Here is a 20,714-nt window from a genome sequence, read left to right on the forward strand (position 1 = left end):
TGTTACCCATATCTAGGTGATTAGAGTAGTTTGTTCGGTTTAATTTTCGTACATGCTTTTGCTGTTTCGCCTAGGTCTAGCTGTTAGCGTAGCATTTTAAATTCCCAAGTTAAGTTTATTTTCCTCAACCCGAAAAATGCGTGGCAGCAGCCAACCCCAAAAACAAGTCCAAATCCTTGAACATGATTGTTACGCATCCATCTCTGTGGGATCGATCCCTACTTCCCTATACTAGGTTTAGTAAAGTGGTTGAGGGTTTTTGAAAGAGTGCTCTGTGTGTCCGACGACCAGGATTTTTCGACGACCAACGAGTTCCTAGACCGCGTGATCTAGTGGATTTGCTGGACCAAGGAACCCTGTTATATTCTTTCTATGCACACAGCGTGTTAACCAACATACCGGTCATTTCAATTATATTATATGATTTGTTTCAATTTTATTATGCTTCAATGTTATTTGTATAGATTTTTTATTCTCATATAACTAAAAATTGTTACCCATATTGTTGATTGTTTATAATGATTCTAATTTGGTTTAATTAATTTAAAATTAAAAAGTATCTGATTTGTTCCAAAATTATTATGCTTTAATGTTGATTTGTATAGATTTGTGATTCTCATACAACTAAAATTGTTACTCATATAGTTCACTATCAATATTGATTCTAATTTTATTTAATTAATTTAAAATTTTATATTAAAAATATATTAATCTGTGCATAGCACAAGCGTGATACTAGTTTTACTATAAAAACAAAAAAATATTTTAACCCAATTCTATATGCAGTTATGCACACACAGTCACACACTAGTATAGCATCTGCAGCGGTGCTCTTATGCAAGAGCATCCGCCGTGCCGTGCTCACCGCTGTGCTCTTGTCGAAGGCACGACCTTGCTCTTAGCTAAGAGCACCGTCGTGCCGACGGCAAAAGCACGAGCAGCCGATGTGGCATGCTCTGATTGGCCGTTGATTTATCATTTTTTTTGTTTTTTAATTCGAAAAAATCTGAAAAATTCAGATTTAATAAAAAAATATTTTTCACTTCCCAATAAAATATATCCATTTTTTATACATTTTTAATTTATTTTTTCATTATTTTTATCCCAAAATTCACAGTTTCATCTATAAATACCTCCATTTCAATCCAAAAAATCACACTATACCAAACAATTCTCTCAATCATAATTTTTAAAATTTTAATTATGTAATTTTTAATTTTTAATTAGTGCTATCTTAAGGGAATCGATCGTGCAAAGTCTCAAGATAATATCTCATGCAGAGTCTCAAGATAATGACACTGCAAATTAAAAGTAAATAAAGTGTTATTTGAAAAACTCTACGGTATATAAAGAAAAATTGGACAAAAGTGGAAAATATGTTGCTAGAAATACTCCATGGTACAGAATAAAAGATATTTACAACCTTGGAAGTCTATCAAATGCAAACTCATAGTTGAGGGCACCCAAATTTTGTTTAATGATAAATCTTCTTAATTTCATCATCTCAAATTTATTAATATCCTGTGCATCATTTTAGTAATTTTAGAAGAGCTATCTAAGATGATGAGGAGGCAGCGATGGAAGCGAAATTGGCAATCCTGTCTATATAAATTGATAACAGAAACTAAATGGCATTCATGTTCTCTTCGTGGGCTGAAGCTTAAGTTTAACTATATGGACTTTAGTTTAGAAAAGCCCATCTTCAACTCGAGATGTAATTTATTACTCCCTCCGTTGCACAGTAATAGAGTCATTTTGTCATTTTGGTACGTTCTATAGTAATAGAGTCATTTCCATTTTTAGGAAAAGTCAACACATTTTTCCACGTCCACTTTACTCTCTCTTACTTTTTTCTCTCTTCATCTTTCTACTTTTTTCATTTCTCACTTTACCTTTACTTAACTCACCAAACACAATTTTTCTTAATCTCCTTATTGAAAAGAAACGCCTCCATTACTATAGAATGGAGGGAGTACTAGTTTCTCGTTGTTAGGTTACAAAGAGTATTCGGCTAAACTATAACTTATCCCATAGCATCATTCGATCATAAAAATATTGATAAATATAACTTCTTACTGTATAAGGACGGTATTAGGATTTCGATCTCATATTCTCATGAGAAAAAATTTTATTTTAATTTTTTTCTATAGAGTAATTATTCTTATTACAAAGGTATTGACTTTATATGGTAAAAATGACTTTTTACGGTGCTAAATGTTACTACCAAAAGTTACTACTAGACTTGAGAATTTAAGAAAAATGGCCAAGTATAAGTGATCGATACTCCAATTGAAAGAATAAATTATTCTACTTAAAGAAAATTCACTTTCATAACCCTTATGATACTAATTAGGGCCACTAGTTTGTCTTATTTGTTATGGAATTGTAATAATTAAGTCCGACCAAATATGTTAGTGGCCAACAATAATTAACCCGTCTCGATCTCTTTTTTTGTTGCGCTGCTCACTTTCGTGATGCATGTCGCACATTATTCACGGTTCTAGATAATAAAGTTCTTATTTCACAAATATGGAGTAATTTTTTTTGGTTCTTTTCTTCTTCTTTTAGTATTAATACACAATTTTATCCGGTGCTTGGATACTCGAATATAATAGAGATAATAAACTTTTGAGATTCATATATTTTTTCCTTATCTTTGAATGGTCAATTTGTATAGTAGTAGTAATTTATGTGAATTAACTTATGTTTCTTCATGTTCTTATTAGTAAGCTAAATTAAATCTTTATTTTTATTTATATATTTTTGGACCTCCACCATATCCAAATGGGAGAAAAGATCTTGGGTTTACAAGCAACTTTCGAATTTATTAACCTGGAAATCATATCAAATAGTACTACTCCTACTATATACATCTCCTAAAATTAAATTGTTTAACCTCGATAGCTCATCTAATTTTTTATTGAGATATATGATTGAACATAAATAACATCATGGAGGGAAAAAGTTAAACTATTTACATTTTTAACTGCTCCACTAGAAATCCTGATTACTATATTTAGTAGTGATTAACGGTCCTTAATCGCATGAATAAAAAAATGTTAGACATCTTATTTCCGATGATGTAACGTTTGTCAACTTTGATTGGTGTCATATTTTTTGGAATAGAAATGGGCAATTTACTACGACCACTAACGCTAGTGCTCAATCAATCCTCATTTTTCATGCCACGAAATTCTTTCCACTAACAAATGTACTTAAAAGAATTTAACAAGGAAAAAAAGGTTGGATATTGGAATCAATTTAATATCTTATCTTCAGCTTGTATCAGAGATGTTACTACTTATCGCACTTGCTTTCGATTGTTTTTCTCCCATGTCATAATTCATTGCTAATATCTTCTTAATTTGTGGTGTGCTACACTGTTTTCTATACCGTGCAATATATTTCATATATTCTGAAAATATGATTTTTGTGGGTTCTATAATCGTATGATTTTTTAAATTTAAATTGGAACATTATATTGTACTTGTAATTATCTTAATAAATATGTGCATTATTTGGATGCTCACTTCTTGATGAGCGAATTCACGTGTTAAATTGATAATATGAAACCCCAAGATTCCATTACAATCGTGGATTAATTATTTGTAGTTTATGATTCGATTCGATTACCAATTAATTGGGCTCGACTATACACGAACTATATTAGTTGTAAATTTTAATATTATGCTCTCTCTAGTCAACTAAGATAGAGTCATTTCCGTTTTCCAACAAAGATGAATTACATTTTAAAAAAAAATACATAAAATTTCGTGCCGTTCCAAAAAGAGTTATTTTTCATAAGAGGCTAGGAAGGAGGAAGTACTCCTATTATATAAAAATATATTGAAAAGAAAGCGTCTCGAATATTATGTTTATAAAACAATTTAACTTCATAAGTTCGGAAGACTATAATGAAGTGTGGATTAAATTTTAGTTTTAAGTTTTAATGATTGATGAGTGTTGTACTATTCTCAAACACTCTTTGTACCATAAATGTAGTTTCCTGAAAATGGGAAGTTTTTATTTAAGGAAATTTCTTTTTTCTTCAAATAATTGAAATCCATTTTCCACTAACACTTTTATTTTTATCTTTCTTACTTTATCAATTTTTTATTAAAATTTGTGTGGTTTCAAAAGTTTTTAGTTTAAGTTAACATATACTTATATGGATAAAAATCCACCCTTCCACGATCGAGTAGATTAAGTCCACTACCTACGTTTTCCCAAGGAGTTTGGATCCAAATCCGGATTTATTAGAAGGAAAGATACACATGCATATATGGCTAATTAAGTTGATAATTTTAGGGAATTTGTTGTTTGTTTCAAGAGTTGATAATGGCCTTACAAGGGTAGGAAAAGATTCTATATATTGAAGTCATCACATATTGTCATTTGTCACATGTAGATGTAGTGCTCCATTATAATGTAGATCTAGAAGTTGAAGGAAAATAAGCGGACAAACATATGAGAATCAAAATATCTCCATAAATGTAATGGCTTTGAATATAGACGTATATAGGGCTGGGGAAAAATATCGAAAAAATGATATATCGCTCGTATCGTATTGAAAAATATCGAAAAATTATTGAATTTTCGATATATCGTAATTTTCGATACGATACGATATCGTATCGTAAGTTTTCGATACGATAACGATATGAATTTCCTTATATCGCGATATATCGTTTTATATCGAAAATACGATATATATCGAAAATTTTCGATTTATCGATATTTTCGATATATATCGATATTTTATTTTCGATATATATCGAAATTTTCGATATATATTGATATTTAACGATATATCGAATTTCAATACGATATATCGAAATATCGATACGATAACGATATGAAATTTTTTTATATCGAAAGTTCGATATATCGAAACTTTCGATACGATAACGATATGAAATTCTTTCATATCGATAATTTCAATACGATACACGATACAACGTTTTCGATACGATATATCGTATCGACCCACCCCTAGACGTATATTAAATAAAACAATTGAGCTAATTAGGGGGTATAAAATATATGGCTTGCTGCGTAGAAAATAAGAGAGTGCCCGAAACATTTCTTTTAATTAATTTTTTTATGATATTTTTTAGTCTAAATATTTACGTACTGTATATGTAACAAAATTAGATGTATCATGTAATGATGTAACCAATTCGAATGACTTATTACATATTAATTCATTAATTCCGCTGCAATTAAGGTCCCACTCTTTTTTACTTCCTTCCATTTTTTAGAATTATTACTAAATTTAGTACATAATTAATTTAAAATTAATTTATAACATTCCAGCTCTGACCTCTCTCTTTTTCTGTGAAAGAATAAATAGAATTCAGTACTCATTCTCACTGATCATCTTCTAACAACACTTTTTCTTCTTACATAACTTAAATTTATAGAATAATCGATAAATGTCGCAACTAGTACTCAGTCATTCTAAATGAAGTACTTTGTATTCTGTATTAGATTTTATACAATATTGTTTGTAAATTAGATATAAAAGCAGAATAACTGAAATAGTAATATTTTTATTTTAAAAATATATTACTATTAGAGTTGCACATTATAAGAAGAAAACATTTCATACTAACACGACAATGGCATATGTTGGGGAAATATTAGTATTTTAATTTAGGATAAATTGTGTATAAAGTCATGAATTTTTTTAAAAAAATTGATTTTTTCCGTAAACTTTAAATTTTTGGAGTATGAAAAATCATGAACTTTACCCTCATGCTCCGATTTCCCAAGTCGGGTTTTCCGACTAAGTAGTGTGCTGACGTGTGTATTTAAGCTGACGTGGATGTTGAGTGTGTGATGACATGGCATTCCTTTTTTTCTTTTTTTTTTTTTTAAAATTTTAAATTCTAGATTACCACTTGAGAAACTTCGCCACCTGATTCACTTGGATTTTACATGGTTTTAGAGGGTAGTTTTACTTGGTTTTTGATCGTATATTGTGTATTTTGAGACATGGTTATAGCTACTTCTCTATAATATTGGTATTTTGACCATTTTGTGAAGAATGTGTAGAAAAAGGGTGGAAAATGAGCTTAAATGCGAAAGGAAGCATCGGGATGGAAAAAGGACGAAATTGCAGTACAAACCTGGCGACTCGCCAGGTGCATCGCCCAGAATTACCGTACGTTGCTGGCGACTCGCCAGCTTCAGAGCTTAATGAACCTGGGGACTCGCCAGGTTCGGCCGACAGTGCCATACATGGAAATTCGAGCCCTAGTTAACATAAATATGCATGGGACGCCTCCTACACGATTCTACACGCCTCCAACCCAAAAGTATCACTTTTTCACCTAGGAAGAAGAGAAGAACGAGCAGAGGACGAGTATTCATCGCAAGATTGAAGACGAGGCCTCCAATCCGCCCAATCCAATTCCAGGAGTTCATCTTTTAGTTTTATTCTTGTTCAAACAATGTTTTTGAATATTTCTTTAAATATTTCTTTGACTTTTGTGATGAACATGAGTAGCTAAATCCTTCGTAGAGTTCTACGGGGGAGATATAATGATTCTTATGTTTAATTGATTTCCTTTTTCTATGCCTTGGCTCATGTGGTTATTTTGACTTCTCTCGTGCTTATACATTTATTTGATTGATCACCTTATAAATGCATGTTGATTTTATTACAACACTCGGGAGATGAGTAGTTTAATTTGAAAGAAGAGAAGTTGACGTCTTTGCCAATATAATCGACAGATTTGAGCCTTTGAATGAAGCCAAGTATCTTTGGAGCTTTTAGGAGTTGTTACCTTAGTTTTAGGATGGACACTTCTTTTCTAGGTAGCAATCTACAAATTTGCCAAGTCACACCTCCGGTATGCCAAGTAGGATAAGTTTGTGCCGGTAATCTATTGGGTCAGGTCGGATGAGAAATTTACACTGTCAGGTAAGTTCATAACTTTTCATGCAACATTTAAAGTTCACGGAAAAACCAATCTTTTTTTAAAATTCATGACTTTACTGGCAATTTACCCTTTATTTTACAATAGGTAAACTAATATAGTGGTTATCGACATATAAGTTCGTTCATAATATTTCCGAAGGCATAACACGTCTGAAAATTCAACAATGATTTTGGTGTATAGTTTCCGTGTCAAAACCTGTCAATATTTGTCGATGAATCCGTTAAAAGTAATTTTTGCCATCAAAAAGTCCATCGGTAATCACTAATGGAATGTTCATATGCGGAAAAGCCATCGGTAAACTCCGTGTTTAAGCCATCTCCAATCATTTATGCCAAACAAAAACCCATTTTTGAGTATACGTCGCACAAAAAAGTAGTTTTACTCCAACCATTTACACCATATTAAAATTTTACGTCATTTTTTAGCATTTATCTCACAAAAATTTTGCAGTAACACCATATTTGATGTTATTCCATTGAAAAACCAAAAAAATGAATTTTGGATTTTGTGTTTGGTTGGAGAAATTATTTACACCAAAAATGAGTTTTGGCGGTACTCGTAATATTACGTACTGGTAAGAGTATTTTCCTTGTATAAATGGAAGGGGTTAATAACAAAAAGAAAGATCACTCATCACTCTCTTTGAAAATGAAAGAACATTTAGAAATATAGATTATATGTTTGAGAATTCATTTAAATAATATTAGCGTGTGGTGATAATTGATTCATGTTTAATACTAAAAGCAAAGGCTTGCCTAAAATACTGAGGTATGGTCACACCAGAAACGAATTGGATGATGCAATATTCCATCTCCAATTATCTGTGTTTGTCATATTGTAGGATAGTGGTATGAATACTATTCAAATCATATTAATATTCAATTGTATACTCGACACCCTTCCCTTCCTATCCTTTCACTTCATCTAATCATCAATGTGCGTACTAGATAAAGATAAGATGGCTTTAACGCCAGATTTGATGAATGGTTGACGAAATTTTAGTAAATACGTATAATCATTCTATTTTCTACACTTTCATACTACAAAAGTATTAAATACAAAACAATATAATTTCTTGTTTATTCATATATTTAAAAAATTTTAAATCACATTTTTCGTCTATTAAGCCTCATCGACTCTTTCTCCAACTCTAGTATGCATATATAAACTATATATGAATATAGGAGGGATTAATATGAAAACTATTTATAAAATCATGAACTCGAAGCATATCTGAAATTGCTGAAAATTAATCAGGACCATTAAACATAATATTCAATAGCGTTTCTATTAGTGAATATTGCATGAACGACAAGGTTCAAAAGTTGCAGAATCCTACCAATTGCAACAAAACATATACTCATACATATATAGTACTTCAAATTATAAGATTCGCTTATGGATTTGCTCAACCTTTCTAAATGATTAAGTAAATTGTGGCTGTCATCCTTCTCGATTATGTTGCTTTGCTGTGCAGCTGCCTAATGGCGGTTGTTCATTAGTAGTACCAAGTTTTATGTATATTTAATTAACTAAACATCTATGATTAGGAGAAAAAGTTTGGATTAAGTCAAGATAAGAAGATAATCTATAGTACCTATGTTATGGAGTATTTTGTTAACGAAACTATACGCCTTTTGTATATGCCACTTTGGTTTGGCGATGAAATTGTTTGATGAGTTGATTCATGATGGTTTAAATTTATAAAATAGACTTCTAATCGAATAAATTAGTTAATATGGTATTTACTAATTAATTTACCGGCGTGGGATATGGTGGTTAGTTCCGAAGTTGGGGGCGTAATGTAATACTAATATAATACTTATTATTAATTTGTGAATATACTAATGATCATCAGATAATATGCATAGATACAAATTAATGTCACTTTTTAGAATATATGAATTCAAGTGATATCAATATTGGAATTTTATTCCACAATATTGTAAGTATATAGAAAAGGCATTCTAGAAATTTCTCTTAGACTATAAATTATGACAAAAAAAAATCAATATTTAGATCATGAAAATCTATAGTGGATTCATCTTATTGGATGAATCCATGGCCCTAGCTTCGGACCCAAAAACGACAATATATTCGATTTTCTAATTTATACAATTTCTTAACGAATTTATGGTTTGTAGTTTATATTTTGAAAGTATTGTCATTTTGTTGGCCCAAGAATCAACGAAGAGACAAGAGCTCTTGACAGTGAAATAAGAATTCAAGAAAATGACCTAGGGGTCTCTCCCTTTGATTAACCTTGTTTTGTGCTTGCTCATGGTAGCTTTCTCTAAATGGTTTAAACATTGGGTGTCTCTCTTGGGTCTTGCGCTCTTTTTGCTAGTTTTTTTTTTCCTCTCTTGCGGGTTTAAGGACTCGGATGTTGGGTAGTCTTTGCTTTGGTTGTGCTTTGGTGGACGTTTTGTTGAACAATAACTTGCTGCAACTGCAAGCTTGAGCATGTATTTTTTCTCATACAAAAAAAGTCCTACAAACAACCTCATGAAGTGCTGTTTTAAGTAAAAAACTATTCGAATATTGTGATTCAGACTCTTAAGTAAACAACTATATTAGTGATGTTTTTAAGTTCGACTAAAAATCTCCATGGAATTAAAATCTAGGCTATAGTTAAAGGAATAATTGTCATTATAATTTCTAACATATACGTAAAAGCAAAAATTGTTCGGATCCAATTCTGATCGACGAAGAAATCATAATCATATTCATGATCATGCATAGTAATCACCATGGGACTCGCTTAAATCTCTTCATCATAGTCTGACTTCTCATACATATACCCTTTGTTCATTTGTCTTAAGCTAGATAATCCAAATTCAAGCAATTAATACTCTTTTATGTGGAGTGGGAGTATAAAATAAGGTGAATAATTGAGTCCCCATAAAACATGGCATAACATATGGTATATACTTGTGGAAGAATCCGTGGAATAGTAGCATTGTATGGGAATGGGAGGAAGAGAATGAAACCGCGGGTGCGAATGCAAATGGAAGGCCACTTATGAATGTTACGTCAACATATCAACCACTTATCTAAAGAAAAGCAAACAAAAACCCACCCACACCCACCACCTTTATATATATTGCCTTCCATAACCATCTTCACATATCACCACCCCACAATATAATTTACTATACACTGATCACTACCCCACTCCCACACCCACCACTACTAGTATTAGTATAGTAGTACTACCATATATATATATATATATATATATATATATACTCGATCGGCGTGTGAGTGACTTACATCGACAAACAATCAAGCTAGCGAAATTAAAGAGAAGAAGTAAAGAAAGGATGACGGGGAAAGAAGATGAGTCAATGAGAAAGGGGCCATGGACAGAAGAAGAGGACGTTCAGTTGGTGTTCTACGTGAACTTATTCGGAGACCGGCGCTGGGATTTCATAGCCCAAGTTTCAGGTTTGAAGGTGGCGGGAGACGCGAAATAGGTAGGCTTGTTTGGGGCATGGATTCCCTTCTTCCATCGCCCTTCGCTTAAACCCTTGTTTCTTTCTTTCTTTCTTTCCATTCCTAGGTCTCAAAAGAACCGGCAAGAGCTGCCGTCTCCGCTGGGTCAACTACCTCCACCCCGGCCTCAAGAGGGGCAAGATGACCCCCCACGAAGAGCGCCTTGTTCTCCAACTTCACTCCAAATGGGGAAACAGGTTAGCTTGTCATATGTTTACCTTCTCTAATCCACATATAGTGGCTAAACTGAATTTATCTGGTAGATGGTCGAGAATCGCCCGCAAAATACCTGGTCGCACTGACAACGAGATCAAGAACTACTGGCGCACCCACATGAGGAAGAAGGCTCAGGAACAGAAGAAGAAGTCCACCATTCCCCAATCTCCGACCTCCTCCTCCCTCACTTCCTCCTCTTCCACGGCAACCAAGGGCCCCAGCTTCTACGACACCGGTGGGATGGAGGACTTTGTCAGCAAGAAGCCGGCTGCGGAAGATGTCTACTCCATGGATGAGATATGGAAGGACATAGAGCAGGGCAGCAACTTGACAGCCCAACCAATCACAGTATGGGATTTCCCAACGAATGATCTCAAAGCTATGTGGTCCATTAATGAGGAAGAGAGCAAGATGCTCAACTACGATTCTTTCCCTTTTTACAATCACCATATGACTGGCTAACATTCATTTTTTAAGGTATAAATATAGTAATTAAGAAGATTTGTTGATATGTGTCGTTTTCATAGTATAAGCTGGCAGGTGCTAACTTTTTGTATAGGTTTAGGGCTCCAGCAGTTACTTATCATGTCGTTAATCTTAAGTAGTTTGGTTTGAATGTTTCTAATAATAGACGAGAGAGCTAGCTTCTAATAACCTCTCTTAATTTGTACCTATCTGTCTGGCTACATGTTCTGATATAAATATATATGCTTTATGTCTTGTTGAATGAGTTGGAATATGGTGTGCTTCATGATGGCAATCATAATTTAATGGAATCAAGAAGATATTTTTCTAACAGAGGAGATGAGAAGATTCAAGGTTAATTATGACGAGTAATTCAAATATTATGTATACAAAGAAAGTCAAGGTAGACGGCTGTTTGTTGTGTGATTGTGAGCCATGGATAGAGCGCATCGCAATCATATTATTATACACTCGAATTTTAATAATGATGAAGGTGCAATCCACAACAGATATTCATATATAGTGCTATTCATGGGTTTGCTTTCACGCACTTTCTACTTCATTTTTTTAATCTTTCGTGTAATTCACTTGCCATCCCACCATTTTTCCTCACCAGTCTCAATTTCGTCGACACTAATTATATTCTTTAATTTATATATATACGTGTCTGTATGTTTGATTGTGTGTCAAAAACAAACACATCAGCAAGGTGAGATAAGATCATTCAAGGGAGGCGTAGTGGTATAGTGGTGACACAAAGATATATCAGTACGATACAATTATAAAATGAGACGAAGGGAATTTGGGTGAATATCCATTCCATAAGGAATAAGATGCAAAAGAATATTTATGGGATGTAGATGAATGTTGTACAGATCAGGTAATTTAAGCAGATTGCCCTTCTCACCACCGCCATCCTATTCAACATTTTTAAGCCTTCTTTACAATTCCACAAACACTATTTTATTATTGGGAAATGCATCCCAAAATACTCTTTTTATTTTTAGATAGGGAGTCTGACACAAAAACTCAAAGAAATTGATTTTAAGAATTAGCTTAGATATAAAAGAATTCACATGAAAGCATTCTTTTACACATGATTTTGTTTAATATGTTAAAGAGTGTAATAAAGTACACAAAAATAAAAATAATATAGAGTGTGTGATATTACAATTTTAGAAATATGTAACTCTAAATAGGACATCCCATATAAGCAATAGAATAAACTAATCCATAGTTTGCTAGTGGGTTAAATTTTCAAGGATTGACATAGATGAATAAAAGTAGAAGTATATGGCTATATGCTAATCCATTGTTCGCTCAATAGCTCATATTTTGAGATATGCCCAAGCCCTGATTATTTCCATCATTTGAACTAAGTTAACTTGCATCATAACCTATTAAACATTGAGTTTCATAGAAATAGAAATAGAAATAGAAATAGAAATAAGAATATTCAATCATATATATCATGATGAAACCTCAGCATTTATAAATCATAGAAGTTCTACCATGTTTAATGAATAAAATAAGTGGTTTTAGAAATGAGGCATTAACTCGCGAGACAGAACAATCGTCAACATTCAACTTGAAGAATAAGTATGAAACAGTCACCAAAATTTATAACAATGACAATCCTTAATGTAGTCAACACAATAAGTATGAAACAGTCACCAAAAAGAAATGCACCTAAGCCATTGCAACCTTAACAGGCCAGGCCAGGCCAGGCACGCAACTGTATGAAGGCTGCTACAGACATCATGGCCAGCCTAATAGAAGAAGCCCAGTACTTTACCTCCAACATTTTTCCTCCGAGCTTCCTCATGATCCATGATACCAGCAGATGTAGTCAACACAATATAACCAAACTGCAACAAAAGTAATGAATAATGTTAAACCATTTTCCTAATCTTATTCTCAGACAAATGAATGTTTGACAACTAGAAAAGAACCAATGCAAAATGATATATCTAATCTTATACTTTGTGCTTAATGTACTACTAATCGTAATAGTCTATGGCTACAATAAAGAAAACATCGAGGCAACATGTTCTACCTGTCTTGATGGAAGGAGTCTAGCAGTCCAAGGCTCAATTTCTTTCACACCAACATCAAACCGAGGGCTAATAACACCACACTTGTTTAGCCTTCCGTTCAATTCAACCACAATCTTTCCGGACCTGTGGTCATCAACAAACTCGAACTCGCCTATGTATCCTGGAATGACATACACATAATGTTTAATGCATGCAAATAGGAAATAATTCAAATAAAGACTGATGCTGGAAAAATAGTCATACCATGCTTTTGCATGACCAAAAGAAACTTGACGATGACCTTTGATGAAGGCCTGATCATAACCTGACGTTTCCCCCTTTTTTCAGCATTGTACATGCTCTTGAGAGCATCATTCAGAACGCTGACTCTCACCATCTTGTGAAGCTGCCTTACCTGATTGAAGACAGCAGAAAAAACAAGTAGGCATAAAAATAATTTTATGATCCCGATTAGACGCACAAAATAATTGAGTTGACTATGTGCAATGCATTGCATCATTCGAGATAATGAGACAAAAGTTCCAGCCAAACTAAATAGTTTTGCATAGATGGTGTATCACGAATAAAACTATGGATATGTGCAACTAGAAAATGCATTCAACAGAAGGCAACTAATGCACAGTTCGATACACAAAGGATATGTGCAATAACATTTTAACAGACATAATTGCGGTAAGTTGCGCTGTGCCAGAATCATGTAAAATTCATAATTCAAAACCACAGCTGAAACTTTTATGTTCAGAGAGAAGATGCAACTATCAAAAAACAATTGCCATACATAAAACAAGCAAACCACACAACCTTGCCCACTTAAATATTTCAGAAAGCTTATGCCAAAATATTCCCAGCTTAGATATTTCAGATGATTCTCTAGACTGTAAAACATTTAACCAAGGACTCTAACCGGATACGATCAAGTATTACAAACTATCATCTTAAAGAAAAGGCATATATAGTTCACCACTCTGTTTAAATATTCGATTAAACACATGATAATCTGAAGCAAAATCGAATAGGAGTTAAACCTCAAGAAACCAAAACTTTGAAATATAGAATCTCCCCAAATATCGGACAACTACGATTACAATGACAAGCAGTTCATACCTTCACCCAAAACAAACGTCTACGTAATTGAAAACAAAAGATCGAACATTTAGCAACGAAATATTCAATTTACCACCACAATAAGTGAGCTGCGATAGAAATTAGCGCAATTAGCGATATAGATGACGAAGGATAACCTGGACGAGGAAGAGGGGGAAGTGGCCGCCGCAGCACCGGGCAAAGTTTCTTTTCTTCTGTTGAGAGCAGTGTTGTTTGTGGATTAGGGTTTGGGCTTATAAATGAATTTCGCTGTCAGTTTTCCTTTTCTTTTTCTATTTCGAGATTTACCAGAATACCCTTTATAATGCTTAGTCCATAGTTTTTGAAATCGGATTGGACTGGTAAGCACTAAAATGAAATACTAGTAGTATTACACAAAAAGATAAAAAAACTAGTGAACTGTAAAACACAATTCAATACATCATATGTAAAAAATATTAAATCTATAATCCATATCTATTATTGAGAAAATATATACTACTCCATCAAGTATTTATATCATCCAAATTTATTAACCCAAAATAAATAAGCCAATTACTATATCTTGTAGGGATAAGGAAAAGGAAATCGCTTATTTGAAAAGCACAGTACTTATTTTGACGCCAGGATATGTAAATTATGAGTACTCCATTTATTTTAATGTTTAAATTCGAAGAAGTCTGCACAAATTTATGGAACTCCAATCATTGGAAATTTATGTTTGAGATCGATCTATTCATCTAATGTTTCACAACAAAAGTACTCCCTCCGTCCCGCTTTAGCAGTCCCATTGACTTTTCTGCACTCGTTTTGTAAAAATGATAATAAATAGTTAAAGTGAAGAAATAATAAAGTAAAAAAGAGAATAATGTAGATAAGACTTTATTATTTCTCCACTTTTTTACTTTATTATTTCTCCACTTTAACTATTTATTATCATTTTTATAAAACGAGTGCAGAAAAGTCAATGGGACTGCTAAAGCGGGACGGAGGGAGTATAATATCATCTAATGTTCAAAATGCCGCCATCCATTGCTAGAATGAAAAAAAATTGTACAAGTATGTAAAATTATTCAAAGGTCCCAAACCGTAGATTCAGATTATGATTTATGCTATAAATGAATGACAAAATTTCATACTAGCCAAAAGAAATAAGATTGATGCATATTTATACTCAATAATTAAAGTTCAAACAATTGACAAAAATGATAAACGAAGTGAGAGATCAAATCAATTGAATTGGCCTGGGGTTCACACTGAGATTCCATTTGTTGTAGGGTGCAAACGAAGCACCGGTTTGCAGGTAAACATGTGGATCCGGTGCGAGTGAAAAATTCAACCGCAGAGCCTACTTTGTTAATCTGATGAGGTTATAGAGTTAATTATCGAAAACGATATAAATTTAAAGTAGTTGAAACCAACCACGCTGACGGTCATCACCACACATTGGAAATGTCACAACTGCGGAGCGCATATCTCTTCTTCTACAATCTCGCCCAAGCATTGGGATGGTATGATTCCTTCCCTCTACCTTCTCATTTCTCAATCTGACCCTTGTGTCCCAATTCACAGGGCTTTGTCTCTCTTCACAATTTTGAACAACTTGTCTTCCTCCAACTCAACCAATGCCGCCTTCTCTTCTGCCGGTGAACTAATCTGTAAGTGCCCACCAACAATTTTTTTTTTTTTTTTTTTTTTTTGCAGATTGGGAGTAATTATTTTCATGTGTTTCTGTTTTTGTTCTTGATTTTTGGTGTAAGGCATTTTGCAAAGTCTTGCCTTCTTGGAAGTTATTCATGGGGCTGTTGGTGAGTTATAGGTATTTTTAGTCACACCCAGTTTCACTGTTTTCTAAATTTTGGAATTTGAATATTTGAGGAATTGTGCCGAGTGGTGTGTTGCTTCCCTTGATGCAATGGGGAGGAAGGACTCACTTTTTGTTTGCTATTGTTCGTCGAATTTCAGAGGTTTGTGTTCTCGACTTTATAATGTTGTTTCTACATTAAAGTTTGCATAATTATCGATATAAACTGTTGAAAAAGTTTGGGCTTATGCAGTAATATTAGGTTAAAAGTTAAAACAGATGCCATAACGATAATTATTTCCTTTGTCACAAACCAATGTATTTCCCTTTTAGTACTCCCTCCATCCAACTTAATGTCTACATTCTTGAGTGGCACGAGATTTTAGGAAGAGTTGTTAGGTGGAATAGTAGAGGGAAAAAATTAGTTGAATATTAATGAGGAGAGAGAAGAGAGGAATTTATTTTAAAATATAGAAAGTGGATATCTTGAGTGAGACAAACTAAGAAGGAAAGATGGACATCTTGAATGAGACGAAGTGAGTATATTTTACTTTTGGGGATGAAAAATGACAGGAATTGCCATTTCTTTGATATAGGTGCAGGAACTACCGTCGGTCTTCATCACGTTTGTTGCTTGGGCTGTATCTGAGGTGAGTTGGGAGTTCTACTGATTCCTCATTTTGTTTATGTTAGTGAAATGAACTCAAAATTAACATGAGATCAAGATATGAATAGCTCTTTTATATGTCAGTAGTTCATCTTCTTGTTTCTGTATGAAATTGCTAATGCACTATACATACTGCAAGCAATAGTCAAGATTCTTGATGAGTGAAATGAAAAAGGTGTAATGTCTGGTTTGATAAAGGTATAACAATTTCACGCACCGAATGAAAACACCAGATATCTTCTCCCACCTGCATGTAGTTCGCAGACTTATAATGTTGAGTTGATTTCCCTATCCCAGCAATACAAGCTAATGTCATATTCTATGTTGAGTAGTATAAGCATAAATCTACTTCAGCCTTTATCTTATTTATATGCATTCACTTCTGTTTACTCATCTCACTGTTTCTATCACAAAAGTTAGCATGATTAGTATTTTGTGAACTTCAAATGAATCGAGAAAAAGGTTGCAGATTTCTGTTTCTGGTTGGCCTCACAAACCCAACGGTGTGCATTTCACGAGCCTGGTTCTAGAAGTTATGATACTTCTGTTTTGTGGTCAAGGAAAATTTATCTGATTAATAGTCCAAATCACGTTATGTCCTCCATTAGCTTTCTTGACGGTCATTTATGCTGCATATATAAGGCATTTTGCATCACGTCTCCTGATGTAGGTGATCAGGTACTCACATTATGCACTCTACTGCATCGGCAGTTCACCAAAATGGATCACTTTAATCAGGTACATGTTCTGATTAGCTTTTTGCAGGTTGAGGAAATACACTCCCCCATTTATTCTATGTAAATCTTTGCTTTGTTAGGTACAATGCATTCATAGTCTTGTACCCTATTGGAGTTTTTCCTGGTGAAAGTAAGCTTATTAACTACTTAGTTCTCATTCTAAACATTCAGTAGTACATGTATTTAATGTTGTGGTTTCACATATCTGGACTAAAATTGAGGGCCCATGGTTGCTGCAGTGTGGCTTATGTACCAAGCGCTTCCGTTCATAAAGAAGGAAAATCTATATGCAGATAGCCTTCCATTCAGCTACTACAACTTCGTGCTGGTATGTCTCACTTCCTCAAAAAGATGATTAATTCATAGATAGTATAGTTTCTTTACCAGAACCAGCCTAGTCAAAACTCATGATTGAACTCTTTGTGCAGCTTCTTCTTTTCTGCTATCCATTTTTGTGGTTGAAACTTTACCTTCACTTATTCAAGCAACGTCGATCCAAACTTGGAAAACAAGAAAAGAAGAAGCGGAGCTGAGAATAGATCGTTATTAATCAATCTGCTGCCTCAAAAAAGGTAGCTTTAGTGTTTATTTTCTCTTGCTTATCCTGACACTCAAACAGAGTGAATACGGTTGACAGTTTCAAGCGAACAAATAGATCGTTATAAATCCATTTGAATTTGTTGTTCTTAGTCCATTTAGGATATTACTAGCTAGTAGTATATCATTTGAATTTGTTGTTCCTAAATCATGTCATTGAAGAAAATTTTAGAAAACATAATCCCCACTGGAGATTTATTTTGCATTCACCCTTGATCACACATGATGATTGAATAAACAAGGAAAAAACTCGAGAATTGATTCCAAAGAAATAAGACAAGTGATAGCATACATGATAATACAAGACAGTTGGAGGAAAATGGAAACAACAGACACTGCACAAAGGGAAAAAAAGGTAAAGAGGAGAAATAAATTAGTAATCTGTGGTAGGGAGCTGGTCATGGGTGCTCTGGTTGATGAAGAGGAGCTCATAGACAAGAGCAGCGATGGCGGCGCCAGCCAAGGGGCCGAGCCAGTACACCCAGTGGCTGTTCCATGTCCAGCTGACAACAGCCGGGCCAAAGGAGACGGCCGGGTTCATGGAGGCGCCGTCGAATGCGCCTCCAGCAAGGATGTTGGCGCCCACAATGAGACCGATGGCGATGGGGGCAATGGTCCCGATGTCACCCTTCTTGGGGTCCACCGCGGTCGCGTACACGGTGTACACGAGGCCGAAGGTCATCACTATCTCGAAGATCACGGCATTCCACTCCGACACTCCGGATGAGAGCGCGAAAGCCGATGTCTCCTGCATTCATATGACCAACGATCAGAATCATATCGATGAATCAATTACAAATAATGAATAATGTGCTCACCAATCCACCGGTGGCGAAGTTGAGGAGCAAGCATGCGACAACGGATCCGAGCAATTGGGCGATCCAGTAGATGAGGCCTCGGAAGAGGGAGATGTGGCCGCCGATGAAGGCACCGAAGGTGACGGCAGGGTTGACGTGGCCGCCGGAGATGTTGGCGCCAACGGAGACCGCGACGAAGAGGGCGAATGCGTGGGCTATGGAGGCGGAGATGAGGCCGGCTGGGGTGGCTGCTCCGCCGTCTGTGAGTTTGGCTGTTGAGGGAAGGAAATTGAATAAGAAAAATTAGGTGGTGATGATGTATGATACTATATATTATACTATGTAGTAGTGTAAAGGGGATTAGTACCGAAAGCCATGCCGGAGCCTTGGCCGGCGAAGACGAAGATGAGCATGGAAATGAACTCAGCAATGGCGGCCTTGATGCCGTCGGGCTGGCTGGCCTCAGCCAGAGATCCGAGGGTGATTCTAGCCAGCGGCATTGTGTGATCTGATGCTTTGCTGTGATTCTAAATTATGGTTTTGTGGTGTATGTGATATGTGCATCCACTCTATTTATATATGCTCACTCTCTAAAACACCGCCTCCAATTTCTTCTCATCTTGCCACGTGTCATTTTCGTGGAGTGTAGTGATACTCCACATAACTGACTTTTATCAATTTGTTTTTTCTAAAATTCAAATATTCATTTAAAGATCAATACTCCTATTACAAAGTACTACATAAAAAGTAATTATTCTTACCTTTTTATCCCATCGTTCACAAACAAGAATGTTACTAAAAAAATACTCCATATCTAATTGTGGATTTGGTCTGAATATGTTTGGTCGTGAATTTAATCGTGAACTTACCGAGTAAAAGCAAAAAAAATAATAGCATAAGCCAAAAGTGTAGCCTCACTAGAGAAAAGTTTAGTTAAATATTAAACACACATTTAATCATTTATTATCCCCCATATACTAGGCTTTATTTATTGAATACCCTAAAAAACCATCACAATTTTAGCCGATCAGTTAATTGCTTGGTCAATCTCCTCATAACTAATTGAATTACTATAAGTTTAGCTTAATTAATCTATAGCTAATTAAACAGAAGAAAATTTCGAATTGAGGTTAAAACAATCGTTTTTGATTTGTATTTATAATACCAAACATCTCCTTACATTTTATTTTTGTTTAATATCTAATTCGTGCTCCAACCGAAAAAACCCCAATTTTATACTCCCTCCGTTTTTTAAAATAGCAACTATTTCCATTTTGGGATGTTATTTGAAAATAGAAACTTTAGAATTTTTCTATATTAGGACATAGACCCCACAATTCACTAACTCCACTTTCACTACTTTTTCTCTTCATCTCTATTACTTTACTCATTTTTCTTTTCCTTACTCTTACTTTACCAATTCTTCTCACTTACTTACCCATTGTGCATTAAAACTCGTGTCGTTTCAAAAGTTTCTATTTTGTTGAATGCGGAGGGAGTATGTCTCTATATGTTGCTATTTATGGTCAACCCAATCAAATGGATCCTTTGGGTTTTAGTTGACTTTTTATTTAGTTTTGCATATAAGGATAGCATTTGACAATAATGATTGGTTAAAGCATTACAGATTGGTAAAAAAAAGCACGAAACTGAAATTATCAGTGTGGGCTCAGTATTCACACGTTTGGGGGTATTCTTTTTACCGTATCAATCCATTTCTTAACTGAATGATACTATCGAGTATATGTAACATGCTAATAGGATAAAATGCTCCAATCACTTGAAATCTTAAACTATATATGCACGATCATCCATTATATACAATAATACACACAAGCACGATCATCCA

General features: G+C 34.3%; 4 protein-coding genes across 5 annotated transcripts; 2 read left to right on the forward strand and 2 right to left on the reverse strand.

Moving 5' to 3' along the window:
- Positions 1-10,149: 10,149 nt before the first annotated feature.
- MYB59 (myb domain protein 59) lies at positions 10,150-11,378 on the forward strand. 2 transcript variants are annotated; one of them, XM_048082978.2, is made up of 3 exons: positions 10,150-10,394; positions 10,510-10,639; positions 10,706-11,378. In XM_048082978.2, the coding sequence occupies exons 1-3, from the start codon at positions 10,271-10,273 to the stop codon at positions 11,118-11,120; spliced, it is 669 nt and encodes a 222-aa protein (XP_047938935.1). In that variant the 5' UTR covers positions 10,150-10,270; the 3' UTR covers positions 11,121-11,378. The 2 variants fall into 2 exon arrangements, with proteins under 2 accessions (XP_047938935.1, XP_047938936.1); XM_048082979.2 differs by having other exon boundaries at positions 10,176-10,423.
- Positions 11,379-12,680: 1,302 nt separating this feature from the next.
- On the reverse strand, positions 12,681-14,566 carry LOC125191377 (small ribosomal subunit protein uS8-like). Its single transcript, XM_048088923.2, has 4 exons — positions 14,422-14,566; positions 13,424-13,574; positions 13,180-13,340; positions 12,681-12,991 (listed from the first exon to the last, which is right to left on the reverse strand). The coding sequence occupies exons 2-4, from the start codon at positions 13,554-13,556 to the stop codon at positions 12,893-12,895; spliced, it is 393 nt and encodes a 130-aa protein (XP_047944880.1). The 5' UTR covers positions 13,557-13,574; positions 14,422-14,566; the 3' UTR covers positions 12,681-12,892.
- A 913-nt stretch (positions 14,567-15,479) lies between these two features.
- Positions 15,480-18,160, forward strand: LOC125188975 (Protein-tyrosine phosphatase-like, PTPLA). The gene is made up of 9 exons (XM_048086110.2): positions 15,480-15,774; positions 15,836-15,921; positions 16,024-16,071; positions 16,142-16,230; positions 16,664-16,717; positions 17,405-17,472; positions 17,552-17,601; positions 17,711-17,799; positions 17,900-18,160. Exons 1-9 carry the CDS (start codon positions 15,716-15,718, stop codon positions 18,002-18,004), a joined length of 648 nt encoding a protein of 215 aa, XP_047942067.1. The 5' UTR covers positions 15,480-15,715; the 3' UTR covers positions 18,005-18,160.
- A 137-nt stretch (positions 18,161-18,297) lies between these two features.
- Positions 18,298-19,413, reverse strand: LOC125188974 (aquaporin TIP1-2-like). Its single transcript, XM_048086109.2, has 3 exons — positions 19,233-19,413; positions 18,887-19,137; positions 18,298-18,816 (listed from the first exon to the last, which is right to left on the reverse strand). The coding sequence occupies exons 1-3, from the start codon at positions 19,363-19,365 to the stop codon at positions 18,442-18,444; spliced, it is 759 nt and encodes a 252-aa protein (XP_047942066.1). The 5' UTR covers positions 19,366-19,413; the 3' UTR covers positions 18,298-18,441.
- Between the last annotated feature and the right edge of the window lie 1,301 nt (positions 19,414-20,714).

Source organism: Salvia hispanica, chromosome 5 (assembly GCF_029641045.1).
Source record: "Salvia hispanica isolate PSC_SH4W2 chromosome 5, Shi_PSC_v1, whole genome shotgun sequence".
Lineage (NCBI taxonomy): Eukaryota > Viridiplantae > Streptophyta > Magnoliopsida > Lamiales > Lamiaceae > Salvia > Salvia hispanica.